Here is a 23,306-nt window from a genome sequence, read left to right as displayed (position 1 = left end):
ACTAGTACTTTGCATAACATAAATAGTCTATACGTAGTTTATATTGAAGCGGCCAGAACAAACGACCGTTTTGTATCTAACTTGATAGTTGAGCGCCATCTGGTGTCTACAAACGGAATTGGGCCTCACGATATTTTACTTCAGTAACATTTTTGTTATTTAACCAGTGTGTGTGTGTGTGTGTGTGTGTGTGTGTGTGTGTGTGTGTGTGTGTGTGTGTGTGTGTGTGTGTGTGTGTGTGTGTGTGTGTGTGTGTGTGTGTGTGTGTGACAGACCCATCCTGGGAGGCTGTCTTTGCTGTATACGGGGAATGGGTTAACCTAGCAATTGTCAGTGCTTGGCACTTGGTTCTATGAACATTCTTGTTACTGTACAACATCGATATATTGTTGTTTCCCTTTAGTCTGACAAATGTACTTATTGTGAGTCGGGTAAAAGTGTCTGCTTAACGCCCTAAATGCAAGTAAATGCAAACACAAATATTCCCTTTTCTTAAAATAAACAAAGAAACGAGATGAGGATAAATGTTTTATTGTACAGACTTAATAAGATTAGTCCCAAGGTCCCTGTGACATGGTAGGCCTTCATTGTAACATTATGTCTACATCGTTAGATGGAAGGCCTACATCGTTACATGGTAGTCCTACATCACTACTTGGTAGTTCTACATCGTTAGTAGGTCTACATCGTTACATGCTAGGCCTACATCATAAGTAGGTAGGCCTTCATGTGTTTTATTGTCGTTACATTTGCTGACCTCATGACCATTCAGGGCATCACGGCCAACAATGAGACGGCCTACAGAGGTGACGGTGTACCTCAGAGACAGTAGGCCTACAGCGAGCCCCTGAGGTGACGGTGGACCAGAGGGACAGTAGGCCTACAGCGAGCCCCTGAGGTGATGGTGGACCAGAGAGACAGTAGGCCTACAGAGGTGATGGTGGACTAGAGACAGTAGGCCTACAGAGAGCCCCCCAGGTGATGGTGGACCAGAGAGACAGTAGGCCTACAGAGAGCCCCCTGAGGTGATGGTGGACCTCAGAGACAGTAGGCCTACAGAGAGCCCCCCAGGTGATGGTGGACCAGAGACAGTAGGCCTACAGAGAGCTCCCCCAGGTGATGGTGGACCAGATACAGTAGGCCTTCAGTGAGGACGTCCACAGAGACCCCTCCCCTCCACAGGGGGACGCGGAGGTGAGGGCTGAGGGGAAGGCTCCTGGCTCCAGGTTCCTCGGGGAGATCGTCTCTGGGCCCAGGGGCCCGTGGTCAGGGGCCCGTGGTCAGGGGGCCGTGGTCAGGGGCCCGTGGTCAGGGGGCCGTGGTCAGGGGCCCGTGGTCAGGGGCCGGCCGGCCAGGGGCCCGTGGTCAGGGGGCCGTGGTCAGGGGCCCGTGGTCAGGGGTCCGTGGTCAGGGGCCCGTGGTCAGGGGCCCGTGGTCAGGGGGCCAGCCCGCCAGGGGCCCTGTTCCCCAGCGGGCTGAGAACACCAGCATCCGAAGGAGGCTCACCAGGCACACCTCGAGATACGCTCGAGAAATACACTTCAAACTAATTGATCTGGGCTGAATTAATACCTCAGCACCAAAGGTTGAATAAAAAAAGTAAAGACATACTGGTCCATATTCGTGTCCTTGTTTGGGCTGCGTTCAAAATGCTGCGTTCGCAACTACAATACAGCTGTAGCAGAACTACAATACAGCTGTAGCAGAACTACAATACAGCTGTAGCAGAACTACAATACAGCTGTAGCAGAACTGCAATACAACTGTAGCACAACTAGTACACAGTGTTGGCCGTCAGGGCCAGCAGGGCCCTCTGCTGGTCAAAATCTAAATTTATTTATCCATATTCTTTTTTTAAAAATGATATGTCTGAACGCATCTTAATTCCATATTTTTCCAGTACTTACACCATAATTCCAGAAGGAAAACGGTTATTTTTTTGTAAGGCTGAGCTCAGCTAACGCATCACAGCCAGGTTACATGGAACGGCGGTCCAGCACTAAAAGTATTGCTAGCCTTTGGCTGAAGCTGCCACCTCCCATTGGATAATACCTTTAACTGAATCCGTTGAAGTTGCAAAAGCATCCGGTGAAAATAACAATAACTGTGAACACTTGTTCTTGTGTCATGTGTGTGATGTGCAGTCTGGTTGCGGAGTGACATAAGGACAGATCTGATGCTGAGGCTGCATTACTCTAGCTCTGCGGTAATGCAAGGTGGAGTGCGTGAGCGCTGTTGTTGTTGCTGAAGACCAACTGTCTTGTTGTGGATGTCATGCAGTAGTGCATATGGTGGCTGTGTTGGCTGCATCGGCACCTAATATGAAATGAGTGTTTGGGGGTTGGCCGTTGGTGGGGTTCGTTACTGAAGGCCCTGCCTTGAACCCCACGGTACGCTACTGCTAGTACCCCTGGTTCAGACGTTAAAGTGGGCCCGACACGGGGGGCTGGTGCTCCCACTCAGGTCCTCCCTGTGTGGATGACGTCATCAGAGGCCGGATGAGCAGCTTAGGGGGCGGGGCATGGCAGGATCCGCCTCCTCAATGGTCAAACAGAGAGAAGAACAGCCGACTCAACCACCTGTCTGTTCAGTAGCCAATCAGCAATCAGAAAGAGCCGGGCCTACCTTGGGTCGGCGGCCCTCTTCCACTTCTTCGATGGTTTCAAGCAGGGGCTTATTGGCTGTCTCGGGCAGCAGCAGGGTGAGGCCAGAGCCAATCAGAGTGCTCAGACCGAAGAGGATCATGGGAGTGTGCACATGGTAGTCCTTCAGGAGGTGCACCACGGGAGCCAGGACTCCCCCCAGCCTACCCCACGTGGACCCCATCCCAATACCATTCTGCCTGGGACACACACAGAGCCATCCTCAGACACACAGAGCCATCCTCAGACACACAGAGCCATCCTCAGACACACAGAGCCATCCTCAGACACACAGAGCCATCCTCAGACACACAGAGCCATCCTCAGACACACAGAGCCATCCTCAGACACACAGAGCCATCCTCAGACACACAGAGCCATCCTCAGACACACAGAGCCATCCTCAGACACACAGAGCCATCCTCAGACACACAGAGCCATCCTCAGACACACAGAGCCATCCTCAGACACATAGAGCCATCCTCAGACACATAGAGCCATCCTCAGACACACAGAGCCATCCTCAGACACACAGAGCCATCCTCAGACACATAGAGCCATCCTCAGACACACAGAGCCATCCTCAGACACATAGAGCCATCCTCAGACACACAGAGCCATCCTCAGACACACAGAGCCATCCTCACACACAGAGCCATCCTCAGACACATAGAGCCATCCTCAGACACATAGAGCCATCCTCAGACACACAGAGCCATCCTCAGACACACAGAGCCATCCTCAGACACATAGAGCCATCCTCACACACAGAGCCATCCTCAGACACAGAGACCAACCTGAGAGACAGAGACACCCTGAGACACAGAGACCCACACTGAGACCCTTAGACCCACCCTGAGACCCACCCTGAGACCCACCCTGAGACCCTTAGACCCACCCTGAGACCCACCCTGAGACCCTGAGACCCACCCTGAGACACAGAGACCCACCCTGAGACCCACCCTGAGACACAGAGACCCACCCTTAGACCCACCCTGAGACACAGAGACCCACCCTGAGACCCACCCTGAGACCCTTAGACCCACCCTGAGATCCTTAGACCCACCCTGAGAGACAGAGACCCTGAGACAGAGGTCCAGGTCTATCCTGATAAATAGGACCATCTGAAGGGACCGACCTTATGACTGTGGGGAAGATCTCAGCTGAGTAGATGTAGATCACAGAGAAGGACGCCGTCGCCCCAAACTTTACCACCAAGCCGATAGCCATCCGCACAGGGGTCAACTCTTGGGGTCACAGAGGTCAAGGTTCAACAACACAAAGTAGCAGTAAGCCGAAACTTTCAGCCAAAGTTAAGTTATCCTTTATTGTTAATTTATTTATTTTTGGGGATATCCTTTCTCTGCTCTGGAGCGATCCGGGAGCTGTGACCCCCTGGGCCCCACCAGGGCACCGGGGCGGGGGGCTACGGCCGCACAGCGCCCGGGGAGCAGGCGGGGGTCTGAGGTGGGCCGCGAGGGGCTCAGGAGGTGGACAGGTTGGGTGGTAACCAGAAGGTCGCTGGTGTCGAGGTGTCCCAGAGCAGGACACCCTCCCTGACTGACCCGACGAGCTGGCGGTCGCCTTGCAGGGTTGACTCCGCCGTCGGTGTGTGGATGTGTGGATGAACGGGTGAATGGGAGGGGATACTCTGAAGCAGTTTGAGTGGCCAGTGGTTAGAATAGCGCAATATAAATGCAGTCCGTTTACCATTTATCTAATGCTGCTCTACTGTAACAGACCTCAGTGTATGGGAGGTACCTTCACTGTGGGGGACCAGGACCAGGACCAGGCAGGCCAGCCCCCCCAGCACCAGCGAGCCGGCCTGGGTCAGCCTCCTGGAGCGGTTGACGGTGAACAGGACCATGGTGCGAGCCGGGACCTCCACCAGACCGAACAGCAGGTGGCCCAGGTACAGGTTGTCCCCAAAGTCAGAGATGTTGAAAGACATGCCGTAGTAGATGAGGATAGTCACAAACCTGGAGACGGATCATTAAACTGACAGTCAGTCAGACAGTCAGACAGTCAGACAGTCAGTCAGTCAGTCAGACAGACAGACAGACAGAGTCAGAGAGGCAGACGTGAGCGTACCATAGGTAGAACACGATGAGGGACTGTTTCCTCATCGCGGGGGTCCTCACCAGGTCCAACAGGGTGTGCCTCCTCCGCTCCACCGTGTCCAACAGCTGCAGAGCACAGAAGGCTGGACATCACCACAACAACACCTAACCCCAACCCCTATCACCCAACCCCTAACCCTGACTCTGTAAGCAGTGTGGTGATCGATAACTGGAGTATTGGTGAGCGGCGTGTTGATCAATAACTCTAGTACTGGTGAGCGGCGTGGGATCAATAACTGGAGTATTGGTGAGCGGCGTGGGGATCAATAACTCTAGTATTGGTGAGCGGCGTGGGATCAATAACTGGAGTATTGGTGAGCGGCGTGGGGATCAATAACTCTAGTATTGGTGAGCGGCGTGGGGATCAATAACTCTAGTATTGGTGAGCGGCGTGGGATCAATAACTCTAGTATTGGTGAGCGTTTGGGGGATCAATAACTCTAGTATTGGTGAGCGGCGGGGGATCAATAACTCTAGTATTGGTGAGCGGCGTGGGGATCAATAACTCTAGTATTGGTGAGCGGCGTGGGATCAATAACTCTAGTATTGGTGAGCGTTTGGGGGATCAATAACTCTAGTATTGGTGAGCGGCGGGGGATCAATAACTCTAGTATTGGTGAGCGTTTGGGGGATCAATAACTCTAGTATTGGTGAGCGGCGGGGATCAATAACTCTAGTATTGGTGAGCGGTGGGGGATCAATAACTCTAGTATTGGTGAGCGGCGGGGGATCAATAACCCTAGTATTGGTGAGCGGCGTGGGGATCAATAACTCTAGTATTGGTGAGCGGCGTGGGGATCAATAACTCTAGTATTGGTGAGCGGCGTGGGGATCAATAACTCTAGTATTGGTGAGCGGGGGGGGATCAATAACTCTAGTATTGGTGAGTGGCGTGGGGATCAATAACTCTAGTATTGGTGAGCGGCGTGGGGATCAATAACTCTAGTATTGGTGAGCGGGGGGGATCAATAACTCTAGTATTGGTGAGCGGTGGGGGATAAATAACTCTAGTATTGGTGAGCGGCGTGGGGATCAATAACTCTAGTACTGGTGAGTGGCGTGGGGATCAATAACTCTAGTATTGGTGAGTGGCGGGGGATCAATAACTCTAGTATTGGTGAGCGGCGTGGGGATCAATAACTCTAGTATTGGTGAGTGGCGTGGGATCAATAACTCTAGTATTGGTGAGCGGCGTGGGGATCAATAACTCTAGTATTGGTGAGCGTGGGGATCAATAACTCTAGTATTGGTGAGCGGCGGGGGATCAATAACTCTAGTATTGGTGAGCGGCGGGGGATCAATAACTCTAGTATTGGTGAGCGGCGTGGGGATCAATAACTCTAGTATTGGTGAGCGGCGGGGATCAATAACTCTAGTATTAGTGAGCGGCGGGGATCAATAACTCTAGTATTGGTGAGCGGCGGGGATCAATAACTCTAGTATTGGTGAGCGGGGGGGGATCAATAACTCTAGTATTGGTGAGCGGCGGGGATCAATAACTCTAGTATTGGTGAGCGGTGGGGGATCAATAACTCTAGTATTGGTGAGCGGCGTGGGGATCAATAACTCTAGTATTGGTGAGTGGCGTGGGATCAATAACTCTAGTATTGGTGGGCGGCGTGGGGATCAATAACTCTAGTATTGGTGAGCGTGGGGATCAATAACTCTAGTATTGGTGAGCGGCGGGGGATCAATAACTCTAGTATTGGTGAGCGGCGGGGGATCAATAACTCTAGTATTGGTGAGCGGCGTGGGGATCAATAACTCTAGTATTGGTGAGCGGCGGGGATCAATAACTCTAGTATTGGTGAGCGGCGGGGATCAATAACTCTAGTATTGGTGAGCGGGGGGGATCAATAACTCTAGTATTGTTGAGCGGCGGGGATCAATAACTCTAGTATTGGTGAGCGGTGGGGGATCAATAACTCTAGTATTGGTGAGCGGCGGGGGATCAATAACTCTAGTATTGGTGAGCGGCGTGGGGATCAATAACTCTAGTATTGGTGAGCGGCGTGGGGATCAATAACTCTAGTATTGGTGAGCGGCGTGGGGATCAATAACTCTAGTATTGGTGAGCGGCGTGGGGATCAATAACTCTAGTATTGGTGAGCGGCGTGGGGATCAATAACTAGTATTGGTGAGCGTTTGGGGGATCAATAACTCTAGTATTGGTGAGCGGGGGGATCAATAACTCTAGTATTGGTGAGCGGCGTGGGGATCAATAACTAGTATTGGTGAGCGTTTGGGGGATCAATAACTCTAGTATTGGTGAGCGGCGGGGGATCAATAACTCTAGTATTGGTGAGCGGCGGGGGATCAATAACTCTAGTATTGGTGAGCGGCGGGGGATCAATAACTCTAGTATTGGTGAGCGGGGGGGGATCAATAACTCTAGTATTGGTGAGCGGCGGGGGATCAATAATTATAGTATTGGTGAGCGGCGGGGGATCAATAACCCTAGTATTGGTGAGTGGCGGGGATCAATAACTCTAGTATTGGTGAGCGGCGGGGGATCAATAACTCTAGTATTGGTGAGCGGCGGGGGATCAATAACTCTAGTATTGGTGAGCGGCGGGGGATCAATAACTCTAGTATTGGTGAGCGGGGGGGGATCAATAACTCTAGTATTGGTGAGCGGCGGGGGATCAATAACTATAGTATTGGTGAGCGGCGGGGGATCAATAACTCTAGTATTGGTGAGTGGCGGGGATCAATAACTCTAGTATTGGTGAGTGGCGGGGGATCAATAACTCTAGTATTGGTGAGTGGCGGGGATCAATAACTCTAGTATTGGTGAGCGGCGGGGGATCAATAACTCTAGTATTGGTGAGCGGCGGGGGATCAATAACTCTAGTATTGGTGAGCGGCGTGGGGATCAATAACTCTAGTATTGGTGAGCGGGGGGGATCAATAACTCTAGTATTGGTGAGCGGGGGGGGATCAATAACTTTAGTATTGGTGAGTGGCGTGGATCAATAACTCTAGTATTGGTGAGCGGCGTGGGGATCAATAACTCTAGTATTGGTGAGCGGGGGGGATCAATAACTCTAGTATTGGTGAGCGGTGGGGGATCAATAACTCTAGTATTGGTGAGCGGCGGGGATCAATAACTCTAGTATTGGTGAGCGGTGGGGGATCAATAACTCTAGTATTGGTGAGCGGCGTGGGGATCAATAACTCTAGTATTGGTGAGTGGCGTGGGGATCAATAACTCTAGTATTGGTGAGTGGCGGGGGATCAATAACTCTAGTATTGGTGAGCGGCGTGGGGATCAATAACTCTAGTATTGGTGAGTGGCGTGGGATCAATAACTCTAGTATTGGTGAGCGGCGTGGGGATCAATAACTCTAGTATTGGTGAGCGGCGTGGGTATCAATAACTCTAGTATTGGTGAGCGTGGGGATCAATAACTCTAGTATTGGTGAGCGGCGGGGGATCAATAACTCTAGTATTGGTGAGCGGCGGGGATCAATAACTCTAGTATTGGTGAGTGTGGGGATCAATAACTCTAGTATTGGTGAGCGGCGGGGATCAATAACTCTAGTATTGGTGAGCGGCGGGGATCAATAACTCTAGTATTGGTGAGCGGGGGGGGATCAATAACTCTAGTATTGGTGAGCGGCGGGGATCAATAACTCTAGTATTGGTGAGCGGTGGGGGATCAATAACTCTAGTATTGGTGAGCGGCGGGGGATCAATAACTCTAGTATTGGTGAGCGGCGGGGGATCAATAACTCTAGTATTGGTGAGCGACGTGGGGATCAATAACTCTAGTATTGGTGAGCGGCGTGGGGATCAATAACTCTAGTATTGGTGAGCGGGGGGATCAATAACTCTAGTATTGGTGAGCGGCGTGGGGATCAATAACTCTAGTATTGGTGAGCGTTTGGGGGATCAATAACTCTAGTATTGGTGAGCAGTGGGGGATCAATAACTCTAGTATTGGTGAGCGGGGGGGGATCAATTACTCTAGTATTGGTGAGCGGTGGGGGATCAATAACTCTAGTATTGGTGAGCGGGGGGGGATCAATAACTCTAGTATTGGTGAGCGGGGGGGGATCAATAACTCTAGTATTGGTGAGCGGCGGGGGATCAATAACTCTAGTATTGGTGAGCGGGGGGGATCAATAACTCTAGTATTGGTGAGCGGGGGGGATCAATAACTCTAGTATTGGTGAGCGGCGGGGGATCAATAACTATAGTATTGGTGAGCGGCGGGGGATCAATAACTCTAGTATTGGTGAGTGGCGGGGATCAATAACTCTAGTATTGGTGAGCGGCGGGGGATCAATAACTCTAGTATTGGTGAGCGGGGGGATCAATAACTCTAGTATTGGTGAGCGGTGGGGGATCAATAACTCTAGTATTGGTGAGCGGCGGGGATCAATAACTCTAGTATTGGTGAGCGGTGGGGGATCAATAACTCTAGTATTGGTGAGCGGGGGGGGGATCAATAACTCTAGTATTGGTGAGCGGCAGGGGATCAATAACTCTAGTATTGGTGAGCGGGGGGGGGATCAATAACTCTAGTATTGGTGAGCGGCGGGGATCAATAACTCTAGTATTGGTGAGTGGCGTGGGGATCAATAACTCTAGTATTGGTGAGCGGGGGGATCAATAACTCTAGTATTGGTGAGTGGCGGGGATCAATAACTCTAGTTTTGGTGAGCGGGGGGATCAATAACTCCAGTATTGGTGAGCGGGGGACCTGCTGCGTGAGGAGGTCTTCCTGGAGGGGCTGCCTGTTGAGCCGGGCGGCCCGGCGGATCAGGAGGCCCGCCTCCTCCGTCCTCTGGTTGGCCAGCAGCCAGCGAGCCGACCTGGGCAGGACCCTGCAGACATCACGCATACCATTATCACCTGCAACCCCATGATCACCTCCACCCCATTATCACCTCGTCATCACCTCGTTATCACCTCGTTATCACCTCGTTATCACCTGCAACCCCATGATCACCTCGTTATCACCTCGTTATCACCTCGTTATCACCTCGTTATCACCTCCACCCCATGATCACCTCGTTATCACCTCGTTATCACCTCGTTATCACCTCGTTATCACCTCCAACCCCATGATCACCTCGTTATCACCTCGTTATCACCTCCAACCCCATGATCACCTCGTTATCACCTCGTTATCACCTCGTTATCACCTGCAACCCCGTTATCACCTCGTTATCACCTGCAACCCCATGATCACCTCGTTATCACCTCGTTATCACCTCGTTATCACCTGCAACCCCGTCATCACCTCGTTATCACCTCGTTATCACCTCCAACCCATGATCACCTCGTTATCACCTCGTTATCACCTCCAACCCATGATCACCTCGTTATCACCTCGTTATCACCTCGTTATCACCTGCAACCCCATGATCACCTCCACCCCATTATCACCTCGTTATCACCTCGTTATCACCTCGTTATCACCTCCAACCTCATCATCACCTCCAACCCCATTATCACCTCGTTATCACCTCGTTATCACCTTGTTATCACCTCATTATCACCTCCAACCCCATGATCAACTCATTATCATCACCTCATCATCACCCCAATATATCCTCATCATCAACTCATCTTCATCTAATTTAACTTCATTATCACCTTATCTTCACCTCTCTATAACCTCATCATCGCCTCATCATCTCCTCCTCATCACTGCATAATCACTTTATTATAACCTAGTCACTACTTATCATCACCTCATCATCCCTTTATTATAACCTAGTCACTACTTATCATCACTTTATTATAACCTAGTCACTACTTATCATCACCTCATCATCCCTTTATTATAACCTAGTCACTACTTATCATCACTTTATTATAACCTAGTCACTACTTATCATCACCTCATCATCCCTTTAATATAACCTAGTCACTACTTATCATCACCTCATCGTCACTTTATCATAACCTAGTCACTACTCATCATCACCTCATCATCCCTTTATTATAACCTAGTCACTACTCATCATCACCTCATCATCACTTTATTCTAACCTAGTCACTACTCATCATCACCTCATCATCCCTTTTATTATAACCTAGTCACTACTTATCATCACCTCATCATCCCTTTATTATAACCTAGTCACTACTTATCATCACCTCATCATCCCTTTATTATAACCTAGTCACTACTTATCATCACCTCATCATCCCTTTATTATAACCTAGTCACTACTTATCATTACCTCATCATCACTTTATTATAACCTAGTCACTACTTATCATCACCTCATCATCCCTTTAATATAACCTAGTCACTACTTATCATCACCTCATCATCCCTTTATTATAACCTAGTCACTACTTATCATCACCTCATCGTCACTTTATTATAACCTAGTCACTACTTATCATCACCTCATCATCCCTTTATTATAACCTAGTCACTACTTATCATCACCTCATCATCCCTTTATTATAACCTAGTCACTACTTATCATCACCTCATCATCACTTTATTCTAACCTGGTCACTACTTATCATCACCTCATCATCCCTTTATTATAACCTAGTCACTACTCATCATCACCTCATCATCCCTTTATTATAACCTAGTCACTACTCATCATCACCTCATCGTCACTTTATTCTAACCTAGTCACTACTTATCATCACCTCATCGTCACTTTATTATAACCTAGTCACTACTCATCATCACCTCATCGTCACTTTATTATAACCTAGTCACTACTCATCATCACCTCATCATCACTTTATTCTAACCTAGTCACTACTCATCATCACCTCATCGTCACTTTATTATAACCTAGTCACTACTTATCCTTACCTCATCATCACTTTATTATAACCTAGTCACTACTTATCATCACCTCATCATCCCTTTATTATAACCTAGTCACTACTTATCATCACCTCATCGCCCCTTTATTATAACCTAGTCACTACTTATCATCACCTCATCGTCCCTTTATTATAACCTAGTCACTACTTATCATCACCTCATCGTCACTTTATTCTAACCTAGTCACTACTTATCATCACCTCATCATCACTTTATTATAACCTAGTCACTACTTATCATCACCTCATCGTCACTTTATTATAACCTAGTCACTACTCATCATCACTCCATCTTAACCTGATCGCTCCTCATTACCGATTCCTTCCCGCTCACTACCCCCTCACTGTGAGCTCACCAGAGGTAGAAGACGAACAGGAAGCAGGGGGCGGAGATGGCGAGCTGCAGGTGGCGCCAGTCCCGCAGCAGGTAGGCGGCGGGTGCCAGCAGGACGTAGCCCAGGCCGAAGCAGAAGTCCGTCGTGAGCCCGGCCAACATGCGGCGCTTGGGCCCGGTCCACTCGGTGCCTGAACACACGGCGTGTAGCACCACACCACTATCAGACCAGACCCCAACCACAACGCATCAGACCACACCACGACTCATCAGAGCAGACCACGACTCATCAGACCAGACCACGACTCATCAGAGCAGACCACGACTCATCAGAGCAGACCACGACTCATCAGAGCACACCACGACTCATCAGAGCAGACCACGACTCATCAGACCAGACCACGACTCATCAGAGCAGACCACGACTCATCAGAGCAGACCACGACTCATCAGAGCAGACCACGACTCATCAGAGCAGACCACGACTCATCAGAGCAGACCACGACTCATCAGAGCACACCACGACTCATCAGAGCAGACCACGACTCATCAGAGCAGACCACGACTCATCAGACCACACCACGACCCATCAGAGCAGACCGGTTCAAACCAGACCACACCACGACGCATCAGAGCAGACCCCAACCACGACTCATCAGAGCAGACCGGTTCAAACCAGACCGGTTCAGACCAGACCAGACCACAATACATCAGACCAGACCGGTTCCGACCAGACTCCAACCACAACCACATCATACCCCACCACACCAGACCAACATATCTTCATAGTACTTTCAAACATAAACTACTACTTAGTAAAACATAATATAAAAACTTCAACAAGTAGTGCACATGATGCAGACCAAGCATCGAACAACATTCCTACAGCTCACCTGTTCTGTATGCATGCATTGATGACAGCTGCACCTCTAGCTTTCACACACAGATCCTCAGGCATTCATTAACACCCAACCGCTCACAAACCGCTCAACCCAGGAGCGGAGGGAACCCCTCCACCATGAGGGTCACGTTACTGTCGGCCAGTCTGACCGAGGACGAAGGCGTTGATGAGCGTGGCGGAGACCCCCGATCCCACCAGGAAGCGCAGCAGAGCGTAGACGTAGAGGTTCGGAGCCAGCGCCGCTCCCACGCCGAACGCGGCCTGGAAGGCCAGGCCCATCAGCATCACCGGCTTCCTGCCGTACCTGCGCCGAAAGCCGCTTTAGACAACGCCCCCGGTCCAGTGGGACTCGTGATGCGACGTGGTCACAGCAGAGCCGGACATTTGAACCTGGGGGGGGACTGACCTGTCCGACAGGTAGCCGAAGCCCATGGCCCCGACCAGGAGACCGGCCATGTAGAGGGAGGAGAGCACGCTGTTGGTCCGGGCGCGGTCACACACCAGGTCCCACTGCCGGAGGACGGAGAACAGCATGACACATCGACCCGTACCCCTCGCTCGCTCTCGTCACACAGAGACACACACACCTCACACACCTGGGCCAGTCCCAGCGCTGTACCCCTCAGTCTCTCTCGTCACACAGACACACACACACCTCACACACCTGAGCCCGTCCAAGCGCTGTACCCCTCAGTCTCTCTCGTCACACAGACACACACACACCTCACACACCTGAGCCCGTCCCAGCGCTGTACCCCTCAGTCTCTCTCGTCACACAGACACACACACACCTCACACACCTGAGCCCGTCCCAGCGCCCCGACTCACCTCGGTCACCACGGTGCTGCTGAACACGCTGGTGTCGTACTGCCAGCCTCCAGGGCAGCTGTGGTTGCTGCCGTTGCGCCGGTCGGGGCAGGCCTGCGCCTCCCCGCGGTGCAGGAGGAGGAGGAGGCTGGTGGAGTTGGGGCCCCCCCGCCAGGCCGGGGGGGCGGAGAGGCAGATGTGGGGCGGTGTGGCCCCGGTGAAGATGGAGGCCAGCTGGTTGAACGCCAGGAACACCTGAGGGAGACAGATCCAGACGTACAGGAGCTTCTGGAAGCGGCCGAAGCCGCCGATCTGGGAGAGGATCTCCTCGAAGTCCATGACTGCTGCTCGTCTGCGGGCCGAGGCCGATGTCACCGAGCTGAGATGGGAGGTGGCTAGCGTCACCTACCCTCTCACCACAGCCCTAGGGAAGCAGGTCTGTCTTGTGCAGCCAGTTAAGTGTGAAAACATTCCGAGGCAGATAAACAGGATGAACGGTATGATATTGTCTATACCAGTGGTTCTCAACTGGTGGGTCACCAAAATAAGTAGAAAATATTGAATGCGCATCTGATGTTTTGTCATTTTTGAAAAATGATTTATTTTGAAAAGCATGCGTTAGACATGTGCAGCCACGTAGGCACGGTAGCCAGGGCCGTCGGACTGCGGGGACAAAGGGGACAGTTGTGGGGGGGCCCAAGGCAGAGGGGGGGCCCATGACCAAAAAAAATATATATATATTTTACCTTTTGTTTTTTTTTACCCCCCCCCCCCCGTCAACAATCGCTCCCCCCCCCCCCCCCCGTCGACAATCGCTCCCCCCCCCCCCCCCCTTGTTGGTCTCCATTTTGTTACTTCATGTTTGATACTTATTTCATTCACTTCTGTACGCAGTTGTCATGGTTCTCTGGTGCTCTGAAGTACACTTTGCTCAATAAATATGAGTACATTTATGTTAAAGACTTGAGTTTTCAAAGCCTTCTTAAAAAATGCATTTGCTTGGTTTGAAGGACTATAAAAGTGGGTCGCGACTTAATGACCATGGGAAAATGTGGGTCCCAGAGTGAGACAAGTTGAGAACCCCTGGTCTATACAATGGTAAACATAATACAATCTCCTTAGACAATGCCTGCTGAAAATGTCTACTACTGTGCATATATAATGGGTTATGTATTCACTCTCTATTAGGGACAAGAGTGATGAACTCAGCATTCACCGGTGCGTTGTTCTGCCCTGTTTATGGCTCGTTTGTGGCTCTAGTCACCATCACAGAGGCTCAAGGCTGCCCCCTGTGGGATGGAGGGGAGCTGCATGTCGAGTAACGTCTAGTTTCATCACAGAGAGAGTAGGTATGAGGCATAAGGCTTAGAGTTGGAGAGAGAGAGAGAGAGAGAGAGGGGAGAGAGACAGAGAGAGGGGAGAGAGACAGAAAGAGAAAGAGAGAGAGAGAGAGAGAGAGAGAGAGAGAGAGAGAGAGAGAGAGAGATAGAAAGGTTGGAGAGCGAGAGGCGGGAGAGAGAGGTGGGAGAGAGAGAGGGGGGAGGGAGAGAGAGCGAGCGAAGGAAGAGACAGAGAGGGGGGAGGGAAAGAGAGAGAGGGGGAGGGAGAAGATAAATATCCGGGAGCAGCGGGAGGTGTTTCAAGAGGAGACATAGGACACCGTGTGTGTGTGTGTGTGTGTGTGTGTGTGTGTGTGTGTGTGTGTGTGTGTGTGTGTGTGTGTGTGTGTGTGTCTCTCCCTAATACAACAGTAATATAATGACAGTACATAGTGTATACATATACATACGTTCTCTGAGTGCCAAGTCCCAGAATCAACACCCAACCTGGTTCCTACACTGGCTGACTAAACACACACACACACACACACACACACACACACACACACACACACACACACACACACACACACACACACACACACACACACACACACACACACACACACACACACACACATTGAAAATGGCAGCTTAATGAACACAAAGAAATTGGCTCCTACAACATGAGAGTAGCAGGTGAATTGTGGGTTTGTTGGGTAAATTGAGGATAGAAAGCTCCATTGTGTCTTCGTACTCTGGACAGCACAGCAGGAAGAGTGTTCGGGTTCCTGTTTCTGTGCAGTGTAACCCCCATTGGATCCAGGGATCAGACAGTCCTGTCTCTCTCTATCTATGGCGGTATCTCTCAGTGTGTCTCTCTAGCTCTGTCCTTCTGTCTCTCTGCATGTCAGACAGACAGACAGACAGAGACAGACAGATTCTGTTGAAGGCCACCACCAACGTCCTCCATGAACTTTTACGGTCCACCAGTTTATAACAAACAAAACTTTAATTTAAGTTAATGACTTAATCTCATTTTAGGACTGGCCTAAATGGCTTTTTACATCAGCGGCACCTCCAGTGGGCTCCGACCTCCTCCTCCTCCTCCTCTGGTCTGAAGCCTCCTCCTCCTATGATCTCAGACCTCCTCCTCCTCCGGCCTGAAGCCTCCTCCTCCCCCTTCTCCTCCTCCTCCTCCTCCTCCTCCACCCTGTCACCTCCTCCTGGGTGTCAGACCTCCTCCATCGGGCTCGAGATGCTGTCCTTGCTCTGCGGATCACTGCTGCTCCTCCTGGCCCAGCAGGTAGGCCTAACTTTAACTTAAACTACAAACTAACCGGTACAACTCTGTTTGTTACCCAGCTAACCTAGCAGCTAGCCTTAGCAATAGCACTAGCTAGCTGGTCTAACCTACCCTTCTAACCTGAGTGTAGTATAGAGCTGCTTACTAGCAGGGTTTGAAACCAAACCTAAGGAGAAACTCTAGCTAACTAAGTGATGGATCTGTTAACTGGTTTAACCGACCCTACAGACTGAAGCATAGAAGAGGTTGGTTGTGGTCTGCCAGAAAGGACTTTACTTTTGCCACTCTACGTTTTGTATGAAATGTGTATGTGAATGTATTTCTATATTTAGTACAGACCATGACTCTGTCCCGTAGTCATGAGAGAACGGATTGAAGAGAAGTTGGGAAATGACTGTTTATTTAGACTGTGTTCAGACCAGTATGTGGACTGTGTGTGTTCAGAGTGTATGTAGACCGGTACCAGCCCTGTGTGTATCTATTGTATATTCAGTGTGTATTTCTATTGGTATATGGAATGTGTATTTAGAGTGCATATTTAGTGTGTACGTATTTCGAGTAGTAGGTGCATTGTGCGTATTCAATTCTTATTTAGTTTGTATTTCGAGTTAATTTGGATTGTGAGTATTTAGTGCATATTTAGTGTGTATTCCGATTGATATGTGGATTGTGCGTATTTAGTGCATATTTAGTGTGTATCTCGAGTGGTATTTGGCCTGTGTGTATTTAGTGTGCATGAGCTCACTAGCTTGACCTGGCACTGAGGCTCCAGATTTTTGCTTTGAACTCTGACCCCTGGAAGGAGAAAAGATCCTTTTTAGCTTTATTTGCTGAATTTTTCAGTGTTATGCTCAGAATGTTTCAGTAATATTCTATGAATGTTTTAGTATTATTCTCTGAATGTTTTAGTATTATTCTTTGAATGTTTTAGTATTATTCTCTGAATGTTTTAGTATTATTCTCTGAATGTTTCAGTAATATTCTCTGCATATTTCAGTATTATTTTCAGAATACTTCAGTATTATCTCTGAATATTTCAGCATTAATTCAGTGTGGTTCAAGGTTTAGAATACACACAGCCCTGAGCCAGGACTTTAAGTCCGGTCCCAAACAGAGATCCTTCAGTACAAAGAACACGTTCAGAGGCCCTGACCACACCTCATCACACGCCTAGTTATCCTCCTGCTCTCTACTGTACCTAGTTACCTAGTTACCCTCCTGCTCTCCCCTGTACCTAGTTACCCTCCTGCTCTCCACTGTACCTAGTTACCCTCCTTCTCTCCACTGTACCTAGTTACCTAGTTACCCTCCTGCTCTCTACTGTACCTAGTTACCTAGTTACCCTCCTGCACTCCACTGTACCTAGTAACCTAGTTATCCTCCTGGTCTCTACTGTACCTAGTTACCCTCCTGGTCTCTACTGTACCTAGTTACCCTCCTGGTCTCTACTGTACCTAGTTACCCTCCTGCTCTCCACTTTACCTAGTTACCTAGTTACCTTCCTGGTCTCTACTGTACCTAGTTACCCTCCTGGTCTCTACTGTACCTAGTTACCCTCCTGGTCTCTACTCTACCTAGTTACCCTCCTGGTCTCTACGGTACCTGGTTACCTAGTTACCCTCCTGGTCTCTACTGTACCTAGTTACCCTCCTGGTCTCTACTGTACCTAGTTACCCTCCTGCTCTCTACTGTACCTAGTTAACCTCCTGGTCTCTACTGTACCTAGTTACCCTCCTGCTCTCCACTGTACCTAGTTACCTAGTTACCCTCCTGCTCTCTACTGTACCTAGTTACCCTCCTGGTCTCTACTGTACCTAGTTACCCTCCTGCTCTCCACTGTACCTAGTTACCTAGTTACCCTCCTGGTCTCTACTGTACCTAGTTACCCTCCTGGTCTCTACTGTACCTAGTTACCTAGTTATCCTCCTGGTCTCTACTGTACCTAGTTACCCTCCTGGTCTCTACTGTACCTAGTTACCCTCCTGCTCTCTACTGTACCTAGTTACCCTCCTGGTCTCTACTGTACCTAGTTACCCTCCTGGTCTCTACTGTACCTCAGTGTTAGTTCCTCACCCTAAAAAATGTCTCTATTGAGGGTGGGGGCTCTACTGTACCTTAGGGTGGGGGCTCTACTGTACCTTAGGCTGGGGGCTCTATTGAGGGTGGGGGCTCTACTGTACCTTAGGGTGGGGGCTCTACTGTACCTTAGGGTGGGGGCTCTACTGTACCTTAGGGTGGGGGCTCTATTGAGGGTGGGGGCTCTACTGTACCTTAGGGTGGGGGCTCTACTGTACCTTAGGGTGGGGGCTCTATTGAGGCTGGGGGCTCTATTGAGGCTGGGGGCTCTATTGAGGGTGGGGGCTCTACTGTACCTTAGGGTGGGGGCTCTATTGAGGGTGGGGGCTCCACTGTGTAACCCCGTGCCCTCTCCTCCCTGCAGTGTGTGAGCGGGGCTGGGGGCCGCGCCGTGGCCACTGGGGGCCGCCGGCCGGTGTGCCAGTGGCCGTGCCGCTGCGGGCCCCGGGCGGCGTGCGCGCCGGGGGTGAGCGCCGTGCTGGACGGCTGCGGCTGCTGTAAGAGCTGCGCCCGGCAGCAGCGGCAGGCCTGCAACGAGAGGGACGTGTGCGACCCGCACAAGGGCCTCTACTGCGACTACTCCGCCGACCGACCCCGCTTCCAAGTGGGCGTCTGCGCCTGTGAGTGGCCCCTCTCTGACGTTTAGGACCCTGATCTGAGGTCTGGGGCCCCTGTCTGACGTTAAGGACCCTTATCTGAGGTCTGGGGCCCCTCTCTGGCGTTGAGGACCCTTATCTGAGGTCTGGGGCCCCAATCTGAGTTATAAGGCCCCTACCTGACGCTAAGGACCCCTGAGTTATAAGGCCCCTACCTGAGTTATGAAACCCTGATCTGAGGTCTGGGGCCCCTGTCTGAGTTATGAGACCCTGATCTGAGGTCTGGGGCCCCTATCAGAGTTATGAGACCCTGATCTGAGGTCTGGGGCCCCTATCAGAGTTATGAGACCCTGATCTGAGGTCTGGGGCCCCTATCAGAGTTATGAGACCCTGATCTGAGGTCTGGGGCCCCTATCAGAGTTATGAGACCCTGATCTGAGGTCTGGGGCCCCTGTCTGAGTATGACGGCCCCTATGAGAGGTGTAGGGCGTTAATCTGAACTAAGGGGCCCCTACCTGAGACGAAGGTACGTCCACAGAGCCGCTCTCTGGCTGGTCCGTGCCAGGGGGCTCTCGCTGACCCGCGTCGTGTTTCCAGACATGCTGGCGGTGGGCTGCGATCTGAACGGGCGTCACTTCGAGAACGGCCACGCCTTCGAGCCCAGCCCGCTCTACAAGTGCACCTGCATCGCCGGCGCCATCGGCTGCACCCCCGCCTTCACCCACACACCTGCCGGCCTCTTAGGCTCCGCCCCCCCGAAACCAGCAGGCCTCCTCAGCGGCCCCGGGGCCCGCAAGAACCTGCAGGACACCAGCTACAGGCCAGGTGAGGAGACACCAGCTACAGGGCAGGTGAGGAGACACCAGCTACAGGGCAGGTGAGGGCAGGAGACACCAGCTACAGGCCAGGTGAGGGGAGGAGACACCAGCTACAGGGCAGGTGAGGGCAGGAGACACCAGCTACAGGCCAGGTGAGGAGAGGCCAGCTACAGGCCAGGTGAGGGGAGGAGACACCAGCTACAGGGGAGGGGAGGAGACACCAGCTACAGGGGAGGGGAGGAGACACCAGCTACAGGGGAGGGGAGGAGACACCAGGTACAGGGGAGGGGAGGAGACACCAGCTACAGGCCAGGTGAGGAGAGACCAGCTACAGGCCAGGTGAGGGGAGGAGACACCAGCTACAGGGGAGGGGAGGAGACACCAGCTACAGGGGAGGGGAGGAGACACCAGCTACAGGCCAGGGGAGGGGAGGAGACACCAGCTACAGGCCAGGTGAGGGCAGGAGACACCAGCTACAGGGGAGGGGAGGAGACACCAGCTACAGGCCAGGAGTGGGGAGGAGACACCAGCTACAGGGGAGGGGAGGAGACACCAGCTACAGGCCAGGAGTGGGGAGGAGACACCAGCTACAGGGGAGGGGAGGAGACACCAGCTACATTGGAGGGGAGGAGACACCAGCTACAGGGGAGGGGAGGAGACACCAGCTACAGGGGAGGGGAGGAGACACCAGCTACAGGCCAGGTGACGGCAGGAGACACCAGCTACAGGCCAGGTGAGGGCAGGAGACACCAGCTACAGGCCAGGTGAGGGGAGGAGAGACCAGCTACAGGCCAGGGGAGGGGAGGAGAGACCAGCTACAGGCCAGGGGAGGGGAGGAGAGACCAGCTACAGGCCAGTGGAGGGGAGGAGAGACCAGCTACAGGCCAGGGGAGGGGAGGAGAGACCAGCTACAGGCCAGGTGAGGGCAGGAGACACCAGCTACAGGCCAGGGGAGGGGAGGAGAGACCAGCTACAGGCCAGGTGAGGGGAGGAGAGACCAGCTACAGGCCAGGTGAGGGCAGGAGACACCAGCTACAGGCCAGGTGAGGGCAGGACACACCAGCTACAGGCCAGGGGAGGGGAGGAGAGACCAGCTACAGGCCAGGGAGGAGACCAGTTACAGGCCAGGAGTGGGGAGGAGACACAAGGCGAGGGTATGAGAGACAAGGTGAGGGGAGGAGACACCAGCTACAGGCCTGGGGAGAGAGCAGCTACAGGCCAGGTGAGGGGAGGAGAGACCAGGTGAGGCTAGGAGACACCAGGTGAATGTAAGGTGAGGCTCTGAGTAGAGGATGCTGAAGCTAACGCTCAATATTGAAAATGCTGACAAACAGATTAGTATTCAGCTTACAAATATAACTATATTTAGCCGAACATATAGAAGCTCCAAATATGTAAAAGATTAAACTGAAGCGATTCCATGATCCACACCGCTTCAGGCTACGTCTGTTCAGCCTTGCATCAACATGATGATGAATCATCTCTGTAGCTACTCTTAGTCTCGTAGGACACATTGCCCTGAATGGGAACATGTGTAGTGTGGTGAGGAGGCCTTCGTCCCTGGGTCTGGGCGTACCTGCTTGTGGTATGGCCCTGGGCGCTGGCAGGGAGCCAAAGGGTGGGGTCACCTGGATGTTGTGATTGCAGCTGAATTCCTTGAACCGCAGTCAACAAACAGGCACACAGCACCTCCTTCACCCCCACCCTCCCTCCCCCCACCGTCACCTCCCTCACCTCCACCCTCCCTCACCCCGTCAGCTCCCTCCCTGAGACACACAGAGGGGGTCCTAACGCGTTCCTCCCCCCGTGGGCGTGGGGGAACGCGCCGCGTGCGTAGGAACACTCGGTGCTCTGTGAGCAACAGGCGGCCCATTCACCCTGAGCCCCTCATCAGAGCGGGCGCAGGTCACTGAACACACGGCTCTCCTGCCTGCAACCCCCTACACAAATACACCAATTAATGCACAGCTATTTCAGCTAGATACAGCGATGGGAAGCAGCTCTCTGTCTGTGGTCTGGTCTGGTTTAGTTCGAAGCTCTGTCTAGGGTTGTTCTAGGACTGGTCTTGGTCAAAGGGTAGGTCTAGGTGTGGTCAAGGACTAAGAGTAGGGCTAGGTCTAGTGTTAGTCTTGTAGCTGGTCTGGTCTAGCTGATCTGGTCTAGATAGCTGGGTCTAGGTCTAGTAGCTAGTCCTAGATCGAGTCTACATGGTCTATTCTTGGAGCAGGTCTAGGGGATGGATCTAGGTCTTGTCTACATGGTTTAGTAGTCTATATGGTCTAGACTAAAGGAGATCTAGGTCTTGTCTAGATCGTTGTTGACCCTGCCCAAATCAAAGCTTACAGGGATCCTCCTTTAGCCTGGAAGAGGAACTGCCTGGTGCAGACCACGCCCTGGAGCGTCTGCTCCAAGACCTGCGGTGTGGGCATGTCCGTCCGCGTAACCAACGACAACGCCAAGTGTGAGATGAGGAAGGACCGGAGGCTGTGTCTGCTGCGGCCCTGCGACAAGAACCTGCTCAAGAGCTTCAAGGTAACCAGCTAGCCTAGCTCAACAACTTCAAGGTAACCAGCTAGCCTAGCTCAACAACTTCAAGGTAACCAGCTAGCTTAGCTCAAGCGCTTCAGGTGAGCGGCTAGCTTCGCTCAAGAGCATTGAGGTAACCGGCTAGCTTAGCTGAAGAGCTTCAAGGTGAGCGGCTAGCTTAGCACAGTAGCATCAAGATAACCAGCTAGCTTAGGGTGCGGCAATAAAAGCACTATTTGAATGTTTGTTGTGTTTAATTAAAATGTATTTTAAATTAACAAGATGGATCCTCAAGACAGATCGGACATTGTCCAGAATGAACCGACAGACTTTGTGACCTCTGCATGTCCACTGCGTGACCTCTGCGTGACCTCTGGCGTCACCCGCAGGCCCCCAAGGGGAAGACGTGCCGGGCCCAGGTCCCTGCGCGGCGCGCAGAGCGGCTGGTGCTGTCGGGGTGCAGCAGCACCCAGCGGGTGAGGCCCACCTACTGCGGCCTGTGTGGCGGCGGCGGCGGCGGCGGCTGCTGCGTGCCCGACGCCTCCAGCATGCGCACCTTAGAGTTCAGGTGCAAGGGCGCGGCCGGCGTGCGCTGGAAGGTGCAGTGGATCACGTCCTGCGTCTGCAAAAGGAAGTGTGACGACCCCGGGGACATGTTCACCGAGCTGCACTTCCTGTGAGGAGGGGAGGAGGCGGAACTTCCAGAGGAGGGAGGAGGCGGAGCTTCCAGAGGAGGGAGGAGGCGGAGCTTCCAGAGAAGGGAAGAGGCGGAGCTTAGACAAGAGCCTTAGGGACACAAGAGACAGAAACACACACAGACTATATATTAAATGGAGTAGACGTAGCTTAGACTTGTATTTACATAGAGAACGCACTGGGCTGTTAGGAGACAGACAGATAGTCATACAGACAGACAGACAGTCATACAGACAGACAGACAGACAGACAGACAGTCATACAGACAGACAGACAATCATACAGAGAGACAGACAGACAGACAGTCATACAGACAGACAGACAATCATACAGACAGACAGACAGTCAT

At 51.9% G+C, this 23,306-nt stretch overlaps 3 protein-coding genes across 4 annotated transcripts in view; 1 reads left to right on the top strand and 2 right to left on the bottom strand.

Annotated features, from left to right (window-relative positions):
- Positions 1-1,339: 1,339 nt before the first annotated feature.
- Positions 1,340-14,030, bottom strand: LOC115534291 (organic cation transporter protein). Of its 2 annotated transcripts, none has more exons than XM_030345179.1 (10): positions 13,642-14,030; positions 13,220-13,323; positions 12,963-13,117; positions 11,935-12,103; positions 9,471-9,594; positions 4,734-4,828; positions 4,404-4,621; positions 3,781-3,889; positions 2,626-2,842; positions 1,340-2,535 (listed from the first exon to the last, which is right to left on the bottom strand). In XM_030345179.1, the coding sequence occupies exons 1-10, from the start codon at positions 13,957-13,959 to the stop codon at positions 2,488-2,490; spliced, it is 1,557 nt and encodes a 518-aa protein (XP_030201039.1). In that variant the 5' UTR covers positions 13,960-14,030; the 3' UTR covers positions 1,340-2,487. The 2 variants fall into 2 exon arrangements, with proteins under 2 accessions (XP_030201039.1, XP_030201038.1); XM_030345178.1 differs by having other exon boundaries at positions 1,342-2,538; positions 13,642-14,029.
- A 2,066-nt stretch (positions 14,031-16,096) lies between these two features.
- Positions 16,097-23,306, top strand: part of ccn6 (cellular communication network factor 6) — an 8,318-nt gene continuing 1,108 nt past the window's right edge. The window contains exons 1-5 of the mRNA XM_030345203.1: positions 16,097-16,245; positions 18,686-18,941; positions 19,515-19,742; positions 22,074-22,267; positions 22,651-23,306. The exon at positions 22,651-23,306 is cut by the window's right edge and continues 1,108 nt beyond it. Of these exons, the coding sequence (XP_030201063.1) occupies positions 16,198-16,245; positions 18,686-18,941; positions 19,515-19,742; positions 22,074-22,267; positions 22,651-22,941 (1,017 nt within the window). The 5' untranslated portion in view covers positions 16,097-16,197 and the 3' untranslated portion in view covers positions 22,942-23,306. The remainder of the gene's footprint in view (positions 16,246-18,685; positions 18,942-19,514; positions 19,743-22,073; positions 22,268-22,650) is intronic.
- tube1 (tubulin, epsilon 1) overlaps positions 22,497-23,306 on the bottom strand; it is an 11,604-nt gene continuing 10,794 nt past the window's right edge. Inside the window, exon 13 of the mRNA XM_030345189.1 lies at positions 22,497-23,047. The gene's annotated coding sequence lies outside the window, so the exon portion shown is untranslated. The remainder of the gene's footprint in view (positions 23,048-23,306) is intronic.

The sequence above is a fragment of the Gadus morhua genome, chromosome 21 (genome assembly GCF_902167405.1).
Source record: "Gadus morhua chromosome 21, gadMor3.0, whole genome shotgun sequence".
NCBI classification, from domain to species: domain Eukaryota; kingdom Metazoa; phylum Chordata; class Actinopteri; order Gadiformes; family Gadidae; genus Gadus; species Gadus morhua.
Note: the sequence above shows the minus strand (reverse complement) of the source record. Positions and strands in the feature narration are given on the sequence as shown.

What these genes read in the sequence shown, in the direction of transcription:
- LOC115534291 (XM_030345178.1), bottom strand. Translation starts at nt 13,959, where the DNA reads ATGGACTTCGAGGAGATCCTCTCCCAGATCGGCGGCTTCGGCCGCTTC. An exon ending in GCAGCACCGTGGTGACCGAG is followed by an intron (nt 13,324 to 13,641) that starts GTGAGTCGGGGC and finishes GTCCTCCGGCAG; the next exon opens with TGGGACCTGGTGTGTGACCG. An exon ending in CCTGGTCCCCCACAGTGAAG is followed by an intron (nt 3,890 to 4,403) that starts GTACCTCCCATA and finishes TGTGACCCCAAG; the next exon opens with AGTTGACCCCTGTGCGGATG.